We start from the raw sequence: 14,218 nt of genomic DNA on the forward strand, positions 1-14,218 counted from the left end.
TTTTTGTTCTACCCTCTAAAAACGACCTTTTTTCATCGTATTGTTATTGATATTTTTAACGAATATAATTCTTTAGGCAAAAATCTTCGAAAAAGACCTTCTCTCCCCCCTCAAAACATGAGCATATTCATCGTCTGGGGGCTTTACCAGTGACCCTGAAGAAAAACTTCGCCCACCTCAAAAATCCGAACTAAGCGTCCCCCCCTCTCTCTTACCTTCTAAAAGACGTCACCTGGTAAATAAAAAGAGAGAGAGAGAGAGAGAATACAACTCGGGAGAAGCCCAGAGGGGAGAGGAGAGTGGGAGAATGGAGGGGAGGGGACCTGTGTATAGATGAGGTATACAAACAGCAGTGGCTCTCGAAGGGGAAATTCAACTTTCCTTTCTGTCTGTAAGAGCCAAAAGAAAAAAAAAAGGACTAAGGTAGTCGAAGAGAGACGTTCTCTTCTGGGTTTTTGGGGCCGGGCCACCTTCAGTTTCGCCAAGGCATTCGCGGCAGCAGCTAGTCACTGAACGTCGCTCCTGCTCAAGACATTCTTCGAGTTTTTCAAAACGTAAGGAAAAACAAACTGCAGTGTTTAATGAAAAACAAGTGAAACCTAAATGGAATAAGACTAGGAATACTGCGACTCTAAACCCAAAAAAATCTGTGTCGAGAATACCATGCTCATTACCTGCAGAAAATTCCATTGAAAAAGAAGTGTGCAGTGCGTAGTGCTGACACTGTATACACACTGCCAGTGTGTGTCTGTGTCCATTCAACACTTTTGAAATTGAATCAAAGTGATCATTTTCGTCGAGCTGCTGTGGTGTCGGATGACTCGAGCCACTTGTGTTGGCCGTCCGACCGACATCCAGATGACCAACATGAAACGTCCATTACTCATTTGGTTGATGTTATGTTGCTGCTGCATCGGCATTGGAATGTCGCAACGACAGGGTAAGAATTTGTTTTTCACTTTCATCGCTAAGAGACTCCATTTTGTTCATTTGACCTTTATGGGATGCAAGGCACGGCACCGCCCACGCTCGATTGCCATGGTGATGAAATCGTCCACATTTCTTTCGTCTCCTAGTTAGTAATTACGTGGATGTAGAGAGACCACCAAATATGGCGACGCAATATTAACTAGACCTTGTCACACGATGCGGTTGATTATTGTTTAGACAGAGAGAAAGCTAACCGTACAATAGCCAAAGCTAACGAATCGTAATCTATTAATCAGACTGTACATCTTTTTTAGACTGCTTTTTGCTTTCGCTTTAAAATTAAGGGAGAACCATTGAAGCCTGTTAAGTTATTGTTAACTTTTTGTCGATTGAAATTCGCGATCGTCCGTCACGCAGACGCCCGACACTTTATTTTTAAAGGTAAAAGCGTGAGCATCAACGAGAAAGCAATAGGGCCGAGAAAGTTTTTCCAGCCATAAAAAATCATCAAACTCTCGCTGTATATTATTGGCAGACTATACTAGCTCTTTTTTCTTCTTCTTCTCTGCTTTAGAAAAAAAAAAAAAAAAAAAATTATCTTTGTTGCATTCGGCCGTTTTCTCTTGCACAAGCTGTGCTTTTCTCTCTTGGGCCCAACTGGCCCATCGTGAGCTGAAGGCTATTACAGTCACGGTCACAGTTGGGGGCGCTTGTTTTCATTTCATCGCATTGAAAAAACTGCCATACAACAAAGAAAAATATCTTTTTAAATCATTTTGCCCTGTATATTTTCTAAAGCCCAACTTTGGCTATCTCATTGCGGTCATTTGTCATTTTTCAATCAAAAGGTGTTTGCGTATTACTCATTCGTCTGCAAGAATTTAGGGAGAGAGAGTGAGCTGCTGGAATGTTCCAATGGTGTTGAAGAATAAAAGAAGAGAAGGCGGAAGTAGGTCACGTGAGCTCCAGGGTCCGCCCCGCAGCGCAAAAGCAAAAGGGGTCATGTATGAGGTCGATATGAGTCGCTACAAAGAAAGGGATGAACAACAACATCCATCAAAAAGAAAGAAATAAAACGAGCGAAATTCCATTTGACGACAAAAAAAAAAAACATTTTTCCGGAAGTGAAATTCTTCAAGTGTCGTGATCCGCACGAACGAATCGGAGCGAATAACGATGTGCCTTTCTCCATTTTATTCCACATTTTCAGTATACATAACATTCAACCGGAAAATACAAATAAACAATCTAGGGTCCCCCCCCCCCTCGTCTATGGATGATCCAGTTTTAAAAATGTGTGTTAGAAGATGAGCATAAAAAAACAAGAAGGAGAAAAACTAACGGTTTTAAAAAGAAAAAAATTGGCTAGCGTGAAAAAGAGAAAATGCGTTTGGCTCATCCAACCTCTTTATGTCATGCGCGGCGTTCAAGTTCCCCCCACTAAAAACTGGCTTTCGATTGAGGTTAAAAGATTCTGTTTTCGGTATTTATGCCTAATATAGGATATATCGCTAAATGTAGCTTTCAGAATGAAGAAGCTGAACAATTTCTTTTCTTGTTGTTTATTGGCTGGTCTTCTGAATTAAATTGCTTGCCAATAGACTCTAGTGATTGCGCAATATCACATTGAATTCTATGCTGATGAACAGTAGACATTCTCATAGTTTACTAGCGAACGACTCTCCTTTCAAAATTTCCTTACATGGGATCCTCTTTCTGACTCAAAATTTAATATTATTCGTGGGTTGAGACATAACTCATCCGAGATACAAAAAAAAAAATGCGCTTTTTAAAATAAAAGTAATATGATACAGTGATTAGAAAGCCACTAGCAAAACCGCCGCTGACAATTTCCATCATTTTTTTCTTTTTTAGCCACAGAAACACCTTCATATAGGGAGACTATACAGACACCCGTGTTGTCTGATGCTAAAAAGTTCACCTGCAATTACCCTCCTTTTTTTTTTTACTCGACTGATGCGTGTCCGCCGTTAGCACAAGCCGCTCTCTCCGCTTATTCACTCTAAACATGTAACATGTACACGTCTTCACCGCAAAGAGAGAGGGCCTGCATTTTTAGATTGGCATTGCGCCAATCATATCGGTTGTATCGTGAAATTCGATTCCGCGAGTACATCCCCGCTTTTTTTTTTTTTTTTCATACCAATTGTTTTCATTTTTTTTTTTTTTTTGCTGGACAAAATGTTGAGTCGGCAACAAAGCCGAAAATGAAGGCAGCCATGGCAAGCGAATTGTAGCTATGCGGAGTGATCTCTTTTGGCGGTTCACGGTTTCAAACGATGTCACGCTACATTCTTATTTGGGTGAGATTGTTACAGTTCTCATTAGGTTGCCGACCTACATCCAACGAGCAAAAGCTTCCTGTTTAGCGTTAGATGAGTTTTCGACCTCTTTGAACTCGGTCACGACATTTTTCCTTCAACAGCGGCAATCATAACCGGTACTACACGCGTGCTAGATTAGATGAGGGCAGATAGAAATCGGGTGGGAGGATTATCTCATAATCAACCTCTTCCTCTTGCTGCATGTCTAAAGTCGTTAAGCATCGTAAATTTCCGACTGCTAAAAATGAGGTCGCATTTCTCAGTTTGCATTCTCATGCTTCAACATTTCATTTCTTTTTAGTGTTGAACAACTGCCTTTGGAGGCTGTTTTCTTATGAAATAACACTTATCGCTATTGTTTTATTGGTTTCGATTGGTTTCTATTCGAGTTTTGCTGAAACGACGCTTAATTTTCTATTGCCGTAGAGCGTCGCACACACACACACGCACAAAAAATAACATAGAAAGGGAACAACCAAGAAAAGTGAGACTATGTAATCATATCCACTTGGCTAACTGGTTGATGGTCTGAAACCAGAGAAATATGTACAGTATCACCGCGTTCCGCGGTGCACTTGACAAACGGAAAGAAAACTTTCACGCCGTGCATTTTTTTTTTTCGCCTAACGGGAGTACCAAACACTCCCACCTTATAACCGAAATATAAAAAGAGAGAGAAAGGGAAAATTATTCGGCTGGATAAAATGTTCAACAACTCGTATAGGTGTAATATATCTTCTTTGATAGCTGTCTTTTTTTGTGCCATTCCTTTCTTACCTCGGTCGGCTGTTGAGACTCCATTAAACAAAAGGATGACGTCGACAACGCAAAATCCATCAAAATAGATCATTTTTATTTTTGCATTACCTCCCGCTATTTTTTTTTTTTTGCAAGTGTATGAATAAAGCCTTAAAAAAAACGCCCATGGAAACACGATGAATAAAAAAGGCGAGTCTTTGGAATCACGCAGATTCCCGGTCGAGGCTATTTGCCGCCGAGAGAGAAAACGGGTTTTTTAATGCGTGTTCCACTCTCCTGCTGTTGGAAGAAGGAGAAAGGGGAAAAGTATCGGCCTGCCCTTTCTCGTCGCAAGTAGGGCAACGCAGTGAGTGAGCGGGAGTCTTGTTATTCGCCGAGACACACACACAGCCAATTTGGCGGATGCTAACTGTTGACCTACCGATTTTCTCGCGCTTTTCCTCCGCGTTTTGGAAAACCAAAACACGAGAGACTAACAACCAGGATGAATGAACACCTCCTTCTTCTTGAGGTAGAAATGTTTCATCTCACGTTTCGGATGAACAATGAGGAGGAAGTTTTTATCAAATATTTTCCTCAAATGGCTTCAAATATTGAATGAATTTCTAATCGTTTTTTTTTTGTGAAAAGAATCTGTTGAGCAACGATGACGGAACAATCGACGAGCAACGTTTTCCCCGTCATCGCAGACCCTTATTGAAAAGTCTAATTTAAAGATTTTTTCCCCCCTACACCCCTACCCCGAAAGCCTCCTCCCCTCTGCGCTGTTTGAATAGGCAATTTGAAACGTATTATGTAAGAAGCGCCACGACCTAGCCACGTTTGATGATTTACATTTTTAAATTAAAAAGAAAAAATCTCTGTGGGCTAGAAAATTCACGAGCCATCCCTACGTTTCGGATGTCTCATAAAGAAAGAAGAAAAGAGAAAAAAAAATCAGTTATGGTAATCTTGTTATTCTTTATCTTTTCCTGACAGTTGGCGATGATCGACCGTTGCGGTTCCAGTCGTTCCCGTCCAATCCTCCGCAGTCGTTTCAACAAATAAATTTTTTCGGGCCGCTTTCACCTCAGCAATCTGCTGATCCGGCTGGGTCAACGCCTAATCGTCAAGCTTTGTTCTTCGCGTCGCAAAATGCTGACCAGCAAGATTCGCGCAATCCCATTTTTAATTCGGGCGCAGTTAGTCCGCTGTCCACGCTGGCGTCATCGTCGATCGGGTCCGTACAAAGAGGTCAACAGATCCGCAATCCGACGGTGGAAGGCGGTTTCAATCCGCAGCTTCAGCTGCCCACCGAAGTGGCCGCCAATGCGTTTCCGTCCAGCGCTGGCCGGTTAACTCCGGCTTCCACTTTAATCCAAAGCCGCGAACAGCCGAAACAGAAACCGATCGTTCAGTTCCAGTTCAGTCGGGATCAAGTTCAACCGATGAACCCGAGCGGCAATTTCAATCGCTTCCAGCGTCCCGAACTCAAACTTGAATTGCTTCCGGAATTAGACGACTTTCCGCTTCCTGTGCCCATTGGATTCCGCACGCCTTTTTTCCATCAGACCACAGAGGCCAATCGCCAACAGGAAACAACGAAGCATCAACAACACGTCCAGCAGTCTCCTCCATCCGGAGCAGGACCCATCCAGGCATCATCCGTGCCTGAAAAAGCCATTGAAGAATCTCTTCCAGCTGCGATCCAAGAGATTCCAGATGCCCTGCCAGAAACCAACGACTTCCAACATGTCCCACCTGTGACATCCGTCCATCAACCGGAATCGCCCTTGACCGTCGAACCGCCATCGACGCCACGCCCATCTCAACTTCAGGTTCTCAGCGATCAGCCGGAACCCGGATCGATTGGAGACAGTCCATCAAACAGAAGAAACAGGTTGCGACGGCCATTGAATAGCAACGAAACACCGGCAACCAGTGCGGAATTATCCAACAGCCCGCGTCGAGTCCCTCCCGTCCGAGAAGGAAATCCTAATCTTAGACCTGTGCTGCTGGACGAACCGTCGGCCGTGACGACCGGAAGCCTACGTCAAAGAGTCCGTTCGACTACTACAACATCTGCGCCATTAGCCATTCCTGTGACTACTGAAGCAGCTGAACCGGTTACGATTCGCACGCGTCTGCCGCTCATTCGTCCGCGACCCAGTGTGCCGTCTCGAACTCGAACGAACGTCCGTGTTTTCACGACATCACCACCGGAAGAAGAACCCGTCACGACACGCGCGCCATCCACTACTAGTCGTTTCTTCGGGAGACGTCCGAGACCGACTGTGTTGCCAGATGAGGAACTTGAAATCTTGATTACAACAACTCAGAGATCACGCGGGCCGACGACGACACGAGTCCGCAATCAATTCCGGTTTAATTCGCCAGAACAGAGCGTCCCTTCAACGACAATCAAACCTATCCATTTCAATTCGCCTGAATTGAGCCAACCTGTGACGACGACATCCCAATCTCCGGTTACACTGGCCAGTCCAGTTCAAACGGATGTGAACATTGTCAACGAGTCGATCACGATTGCCGATCAACCGCTATTGATTCCGGCCGCAGAAGACGTAATCGATAGCACGACAATTGAACCAGAAGAAGAATATTATTATGACGACGTCGTCGATGAAGTCGACGTCGTATCCGCCAATGATACCGCAACGACGACTACCGTTGTACCAGAAACCATTCCCATTTCTGAGGCTTCATCAACATCAACTACTCCATCTCAAGAACTTCCAGCGGAAGCAGCAGTGGAGCCAGCAATTGCATCGGAAGCAGCAGTGGAGCCAGCGCTTGCAGCGGAAGCAGAAGCTGAGCCCGCAATTGGATCGGACGCAGAAGCTGAGCCCGCAATTGCAGCGGAGGCAGAAGCTGAGCCCGCAATTGCAGCGGACGCAGCAGTGGATCCAGCAATTGCAGCGGAACTGCCCATCGCCACGGCTGTTGAGCAGCCAGTGGTAGAGAACGACCACAAACCGTTAAACGACGATAAGCCAATCATCCACGACGTGACTGATGAGGTGGCATCACCACAACCGGTAGACGTGCAACAGGTTACGGAAATAGGCGAAGCCATTGCGTCCGACGCGGAACAACCGGTTGTCGAGGAAGAAGCTCCAGCAGCCAAAGCTCCACAACCAACTAACGGACCGTTAAAGATATTCAATTTGGGTCGCAGGAATACGTCGTCTGTCAATCTAGATAACATCGTCTTTGTCCCCAATTTGGACGGCTTCGTCCTTCCTAACCCTGTGACGCCCAACACGGTCTCGGTGGAAACGAGCCGCAGTGTCACGGTCGTAAAGATGTCCGTCGACCAATTACCGACCGAAAGTCCGTCGTCTTTACAAAGTGACAGGCAGAGCAAAGCCATCGCTTCCAAGACGTCCAATCTGGCCAACAATCAAGCGTCGAGCGGTGAGGCCAAACAGTCGATCAAGGAGATCGAACTGGCCGGCGAAAGTTTATTACCCGAGCCGACCAAAGCGCCAGACACGCGTAACGACGAACTGGATCTGATCCAATCGGATTTATTCGACAAGCATTTGAATAACAATTTTAACATGGAAGCCAGTAAGCCGTCCAGCAATCTAACAACGACTACGTTACCCACACCTACCAGTTCGCGGCCGCCATTCCGGCCGCCTTTCGAAAGACCTCGACGGCCTTTTGATTTCTTGGGAACGCCGAAGGTTGAGACGACAGACGTTCCATTAACGGGTTCCGATACTCCCGAACAAGTTGAAATTGTGTCATCGTCCACCACTGAAATGGCCGTCTCGTCCAGCACGGAGCCGTCCACCACGACGGCGGTTGTTGAGGTGACAACAACGTTGTCACTTTTCGATCGTTTGTTCGGCAAGAAAGTCGTCGTTATGGATGACATCAGTAGCCTCTTGCCGCCCGGTTTCTCTGCACCGAATGAAACGATCGAAGCACCGGTTACTGAAGTTGTTGTTCCAGTTACGCAACCCGTTGCTCCAGTTACCGCGACCGCAACGCTTGCGAGTTCCGCCGAAGTACCGTTGACAACACCTGCGCCAGAAGGTCCCCCTATAAGTGCATTGGATAAGGTTTTCGGGTCAGTTAAAGAAGACGACATTTCAGCTTTTCTGCCGCCCGGTTTCAAAATGGATCAACCGCCGACCACGCCATTATCCACCACGACTAAAGGTCCCTTTGATGGCTTATTTGATACGGCTAATATGGATGACTTGAGCGCCCTATTGCCCCCCAATTTCAAGCAACATCTTTTCACTCCGGCGCCGAGCAAAACGACGCCCACTGTCGTTACGGAGTCTGCTGTTTCAACGGATGCACCTTCTGCGGCAGAACCTTCGACCACAACAGCTAAAAAAGGATTAGTCTTCCCGACACGAGCCAGCCCTGCACGCACGACAACGAGCGAAAAACCCAAAATTAAACCGACCCAATCTGCCGTTGAAATTAAATCTGGGTGGCCAGTCCGGTAAGTTTTTCGCACTGACCTTGTGATTTTCCATTAAAACCTTTAAATAGAAATGAGGATTTTATTTTATTGTCAAATCATATCCTTGAAAAGGAATTTCTCAAATGCAGAGCGTTGAGATTTTAAAAGATAGAACGAAAAACGTGATGCAATTAATGAATTAGCCGTGACGCCGTCTCCAAACAAAAAATTGCGACCACAGAAAAATTGAAAATTCTTGTCCATAAATTTTTGTCCCGTGCGTTTGTCTTTCACACGAATAAAGAAAAGCAAAAAATGAAAAAAAGGAAAGGCCACTCCTTTTTGGTCACTTTCCTTTTCGTCTAACGCTCTCTTATTATCCGTGTTCTTCGTAGCAAAAGTACAGAGTGAAATGTTTATTATAGATACTGTGAATCAGCCCATAGGAGAATTTTTAGAAACTGGGGCAGGGTCTCGTCTTAAAAAAAAAAAGCCTTTGGCTGTTTTACATTCACATGCAAACACATTTCTCTCGTTCCCCCCTTCCTTTTTTTATTATTTCGGAGAATACATCCTCATTAAGACATTCTGATGTTGCCATTCTTGCTGATGTTTGAGTGTTTCATTCATCATCTGTCCAGATTGTATATTCCACTTTCACGGCGTTTTATTTTAATATGTATTTTTGGATTTCTTTTTTTTTTTTTTTTATTTTTGCTTATCCAGGGCCACGACGGAATTTACTGGATGGCCGTCGCCAGCTACCCAACCTTATTCGCCACCTTCAACTACGCCGACAACTGTCAGAATGACAACAACGACGACGACGACAACAACAACAACAACTCCGCGAGTGACAACAGTCGGCCAATGCGGAGAAGAGTGCCGTCTGGCGGGCACGATCCGATTGGTCGATGGTATCGACTGGATGCCCGAACTATCCGATCACAATACCCGCGAATGGTACCAACTGGCCGCCATTGTTGAAAACTCGGTACGTTCAGTGCATTATTGATCCTTTTCCAAAAGAAAAATAAATAACGCGATGATATCATCATGCCCCGGATGGGACACTTATAACGAATCAAACTAATAACCGTCTTGTTGTTGCCAGCTGGATGCCGTCTATCAGAACGGACCATTAGCTCCGTGGTACGCTGGCATTGTCGTCGAAGCTTTCAGGTTTGTTTGCTCTTTTGTTGTTTTCGCTACATGTTTGTTAATGTTCAACAGGACCATGCTAAATAGCGATGGACTTTGTCACAAATGAACGCATAGAAGCGATTGAGACGGTCGGGTCGGGGCTTAAGGTTCCCTGACGGGTTATTTCTAAACTTGTGAGTGCCATAAGAGCTGGACTTTATTGCAGCCCTGACGTATAGATATTACTCCCTAACAATAGGGAAGAGGGCAAAAGGGGACAGCGTGATTACTCGGCTAAAGCTCGATCGTTAGTCGCTTCGTCCCTGAGGGTGGACATCATCAATTACTGCGACACACACTTTGTGAAAAACGATGGTAACAAAAAAAAAAAGGGACATAATATGAAAGGAAGTGCGGGCGCGGTTGTTTGACACCATCTTACCATTAGGTAGATTGCTTAGATAATTAATATTCATTTATTCTTTCTTTACTTGTAGTCGTGGCAGTGTCCTGGTGGATTATTACCTGAACCTGAACGGCACCACTATACTGGACACTGGCGAAATTCGCAATTATTTCCACATGTCCCTGGAGAAAGAGGGAGAACATTACAAACTTGGCAACTTTACCGTCGATACCAAATCGACCGACTTTATCGGTAAGCAAAACGTAAAATCAAATTAAATTGGCTTAAAATTATATCATTGCTCTTTTTTTTTTTTTTTTTTTACAGTATTAAGGCAACCGGTCGTGTCCGGTGAGAAGCCGAGAGTTGTGACGGGAGGAGTAGGAGAATGGGTTATTGCCGTCATCGTTGTCGGTCTTGCCTCACTCATCTTTGTCATCGCCTTTGGAACCACCATGGTACGATCTTGTTACACGTTGTTGTTTTACACGGTATCGATTACATTGCAGTTGTCGAGTTTAGAAACTGTGCGCTGGGAGCTACGTTAAGTTGAACGGATCGTATTAGGCAAATCGAACTATGTGTGCGCATTTGAATAGAGAAGAAAGAGCTGCGAGGCTCATGCACCTGCTCAACGTTCGCTGCAACAGTTTCTTCCTTCCTGCTGCAACATTCTCATTTCTATACAATGAGATGGAAGAGAGCCTTGGGTACTCCTTTCTTTGATCTCCTGCCATGGCCTCTCCCCCCTTCTCTCGTTGCGTTTATCTTGTGGGTTCTACTGTATTCCCAGTAGCGAACGGCGTGTCAGAGCGTAGAAAGAGGCGACGAGATTTTCTACTTACAGATCAAAGAGCTTTTCCACATTGGAGGAGGAGCTTTATTACTGGAGCAGGGAAGGGGGGGGGGGGAACGAAATGAGAAAAAAAAAAAGTAGAAATAAAGAACGCATTCAACAGATCTACTAGTTTTAAAGCTTCCGTATCAATGGGAAGCGGTAGAAAAAGTAAACTTGTTGGCAGAAAAGTCGTTAAATACCACGAATAGTAAAATATTGGACATTCAACAGTGTATTACGGACGTTGTATGTATCTCAGCCGTAATGGATATTGATGGTACAAATCTCATTTCTCTTCGTTACATGCAAATAATAGCTGATCCGACGGCGAAGGCAGCACCAACGAAAACCCTTGCCGTTGACGGAGGAAATGCTCAATGAACTCAACAAAAATCACATGGCCGGTGCGGAACTTGTAGGTGATTCGTTTTACAATGACGACATTGGCGATGCATGGGACCATCGTACCAACTTCCCAACTAAACCTCTTAAGGTACGTCCAATAATCTAATATTGAAACTACGGAACGCTGCCTTTGTTTGTTTAACTAAATCTCCTGTTGTTTATGCAGCCTCTACCAAGGCCGGCTTCAGTCAGTGCCATTCATCAGACATCTCGGACTCACGGCAGCAGCAGAGGCTACAATTACAATCACTACACCAACTACAACAACTTCCGGCCGCAACTGCACGATACGTGGAAATCCGAGTGGGACAGCAGTTACTACGAGACTTCCAATTCCGGGACGGCTCCGCGGTCTTCTAAAACAGCACCCACACGGCCAGCTACGAGTTACGGTCGATACCCAACATATGGACGTTCACGTCCTACCAATTTTCACGATGATTTTTAAGACCTAGGGTGTTCCTTTTTGTTGCTTAAATGGGAATCAAACAATTCAACTTTTTTTTTAAAGAAGGGAAGAGAACAACTGAAAATTAGGATTTTTGTACAGTTACTTTCACTTTCTCGCTCTTTAAATAATAATATTAATAATAATAATGTTCTCTTTTTTTTGTAATGACTCATTGGTCTAACATTGTCGTGTGAATTTTTCTGCCCAACTCCAGTCGCCTGTGTCCACGTTATACTTTTCTTTTTTTGTGTCGATTTTGATTTATTATATATATAGAAAGAGAGAGAGAAATGGAAGATGAAAACTGATAAAGAGACGATATTGCATTTGAATGAATTTCCTTAGAGAAAAACCCCTGTTATTTTATTGCAAACATTTCCCTCGACTTTTACGGTCGAAAGCTCACGGGACCAAGCGTGAAAAATGCTTCCACATCCGATAATGTGTGTCAACGTGTATTCTATCAAAGGAAGGAAACAAAACCAATATTAGTCGGTGATCTATTTGCTTTTGTTTTGTTTTTTCGTCCTCAGCTCGATTTTGCTTTGTTTTGTGGTGATTTTGATTTAATCCACTTCATTTTAAAAGGGTTCGATGGTTTACGAAGCCGTTCCATCCCGTTGAGGTATGGCTGAAGGGCAGATGGGATAGTTACCTCGCCATTGGATTTTTGGTGCATCTCAAGCAGGGCGATCAATGTTCTAGTTCCAAATCAATATCACATCAGCGGGGAAAATAACACGAACCACACATGCAATCAACGATACCTTGGTACGGCACAGGCCGTTCCATTGACGGTATGCACGAAACGCATAGTATTTGACGAATCGATACTCTGGATGTTGAGCCGGCGCGACTGATAATCGGTGCAGTTGCTGGCGCTTGAAATCTCGCCATACATTTTCCTGCCGGGCATCCAGGCCTCGATGTCGAACTTGCGGTAGGCTGGCGCCCCCAACTCGTGAAGAGGCATATCCAAAAGTTGGTAATGCAGCCCCAAACTGGAGAAAAGTTCCTTCTGAATGGCGACGAACTCTTCCAGCAGAGCGTCGCTGGCTACCACCTCGCCGTTCGACACACCAAACATTTCCACTTTTGTGAATTGATGGACTCTGTTTCATACCGACAAAAGAAAAGAGGAATTAGCAAGATGCGACATATCAGCCTCGAGTGCTAGTAATTTGTACACTGTTCTATGGGGAAGTAATGAAAACGATCTAACAGTAATGATAATGTTACAATTAACGTGGCACCGTAAGTTGACGGTCATATATACTATTTAAAACGTATTTGTTGATAAGAAAAAAATACAATTGATACCTCTACACGTATTTTTAAGTAACAGCAAATTTAAGACTGGATTACTTAAGTTCTCGTCGGTTGGCTGAATGTTTAAGTCTTATTTATGATAAAAAACTGCCAGCGTACCTTACCTGTAAATGCCTTTTTCTTCCTGGACATTTGAAGTTTCAGCACGATAGCAGCGACTTACAGCTGCCATTTTAATGGGCAGCTGAGTTACAGGTATTACAGCCTCTGTGAAATAAGAGGCTAAAGCCATTTCAGCAGTACCGGATAGGCAGACGTCTCCGTAGAACTCCGGTTCTAATTTATAAACCTTTTAAAATAGAAAGGAAATGTTTACTTGAAAGTGATCACTGAACTAACAGAAATGATTTTACTTGAGTTCTTTCACCCTTTGTATCCATACCACAACTCTCAATAAGCCTGGAATGAAGTAAATCTGGAACAGAAAATAGAGTGAAGCCTTTCTTTTCCAGTGCAGCCACAGTAAAATGGATTAATGCCTGTTCAAGTTGAGCCAGCTCTTTTATGAAATAGTATGATCGTGGACCTGTGAGGTTCCCCAAATTTTCAGTCCTCAAAAGATCAAGATTCCTTGCAATTGTGTGAAATTCTAGTACTGGGAAAGACCAGACTGGCTTTTGTCCTGGGGTTTCAATTATACGAGGAGTATCGCCGTACGAATGTAGCCTGGGATCTGACTGGTTGGGTATTTTGAGTGCTTCGAACAAGAGCTTTTGCTTCAATTCATCTTTCTCTTGTGATTCAGCATTGCTGTACTTTGATAGCAATTCCTTTAGCATCTTGATGTTTCCCGTTCCTTTTCTGGATTTGATATTGCTTTCTATAATTTCATAATTGTTGGGGTCACTCAAATAATCAATGTCTGGCATTGGTCTCCATGATTGATTGGTATTTAGACGTAGCTGACTAGTGCACGGCTGTATTCGGTTGAAGAGGTTACCGCACTGTGCATTTCTGGATATCAAGGGCAGGGTCGTTATCCTGTTGAAACAAATTAAACATCGGAAGCTCATTTTCTAATGAACCTGCTTTCACGACAGAAGCAAACTTAGCATTTAATATAAATTATAAACAAAAAATTCGAATTATTAAGCTTAGTTGATTGCAGACGACATTTTTTCCAGCATCGCCACAGTTAGTGTTGATTAAAATATAATTGTAACTATATCTTTTAAGTTTTTCAACC

At 43.9% G+C, this 14,218-nt stretch overlaps 2 protein-coding genes across 2 annotated transcripts; one reads left to right on the forward strand and one right to left on the reverse strand.

Moving 5' to 3' along the window:
* The first annotated feature begins 113 nt into the window (after positions 1-113).
* On the forward strand, positions 114-12,206 carry LOC130696746 (mucin-2-like). Its single transcript, XM_057519849.2, has 8 exons — positions 114-940; positions 5,013-8,499; positions 9,187-9,454; positions 9,575-9,642; positions 10,101-10,261; positions 10,337-10,467; positions 11,164-11,340; positions 11,419-12,206. The coding sequence occupies exons 1-8, from the start codon at positions 817-819 to the stop codon at positions 11,698-11,700; spliced, it is 4,698 nt and encodes a 1,565-aa protein (XP_057375832.1). The 5' UTR covers positions 114-816; the 3' UTR covers positions 11,701-12,206.
* LOC130696767 (serine--tRNA ligase, mitochondrial-like) lies at positions 12,143-14,144 on the reverse strand. The gene is made up of 4 exons (XM_057519881.1): positions 13,386-14,144; positions 13,137-13,321; positions 12,471-12,815; positions 12,143-12,404 (listed from the first exon to the last, which is right to left on the reverse strand). The coding sequence occupies exons 1-4, from the start codon at positions 14,043-14,045 to the stop codon at positions 12,233-12,235; spliced, it is 1,362 nt and encodes a 453-aa protein (XP_057375864.1). The 5' UTR covers positions 14,046-14,144; the 3' UTR covers positions 12,143-12,232.
* Positions 14,145-14,218: the final 74 nt, after the last annotated feature.

The sequence above is a fragment of the Daphnia carinata genome, chromosome 5, assembly GCF_022539665.2.
Source record: "Daphnia carinata strain CSIRO-1 chromosome 5, CSIRO_AGI_Dcar_HiC_V3, whole genome shotgun sequence".
NCBI lineage: Eukaryota > Metazoa > Arthropoda > Branchiopoda > Diplostraca > Daphniidae > Daphnia > Daphnia carinata.

What these genes read in the sequence shown, in the direction of transcription:
- LOC130696746 (XM_057519849.2), top strand. Translation starts at nt 817, where the DNA reads ATGACTCGAGCCACTTGTGTTGGCCGTCCGACCGACATCCAGATGACC. An exon ending in TGGAATGTCGCAACGACAGG is followed by an intron (nt 941 to 5,012) that starts GTAAGAATTTGT and finishes TTTTCCTGACAG; the next exon opens with TTGGCGATGATCGACCGTTG. An exon ending in TCGCCTTTGGAACCACCATG is followed by an intron (nt 10,468 to 11,163) that starts GTACGATCTTGT and finishes TGCAAATAATAG; the next exon opens with CTGATCCGACGGCGAAGGCA.
- LOC130696767 (XM_057519881.1), bottom strand. Translation starts at nt 14,045, where the DNA reads ATGAGCTTCCGATGTTTAATTTGTTTCAACAGGATAACGACCCTGCCC. An exon ending in CAAAGGGTGAAAGAACTCAA is followed by an intron (nt 13,322 to 13,385) that starts GTAAAATCATTT and finishes CTATTTTAAAAG; the next exon opens with GTTTATAAATTAGAACCGGA. An exon ending in ACGGCCTGTGCCGTACCAAG is followed by an intron (nt 12,405 to 12,470) that starts GTATCGTTGATT and finishes ATTTGGAACTAG; the next exon opens with AACATTGATCGCCCTGCTTG.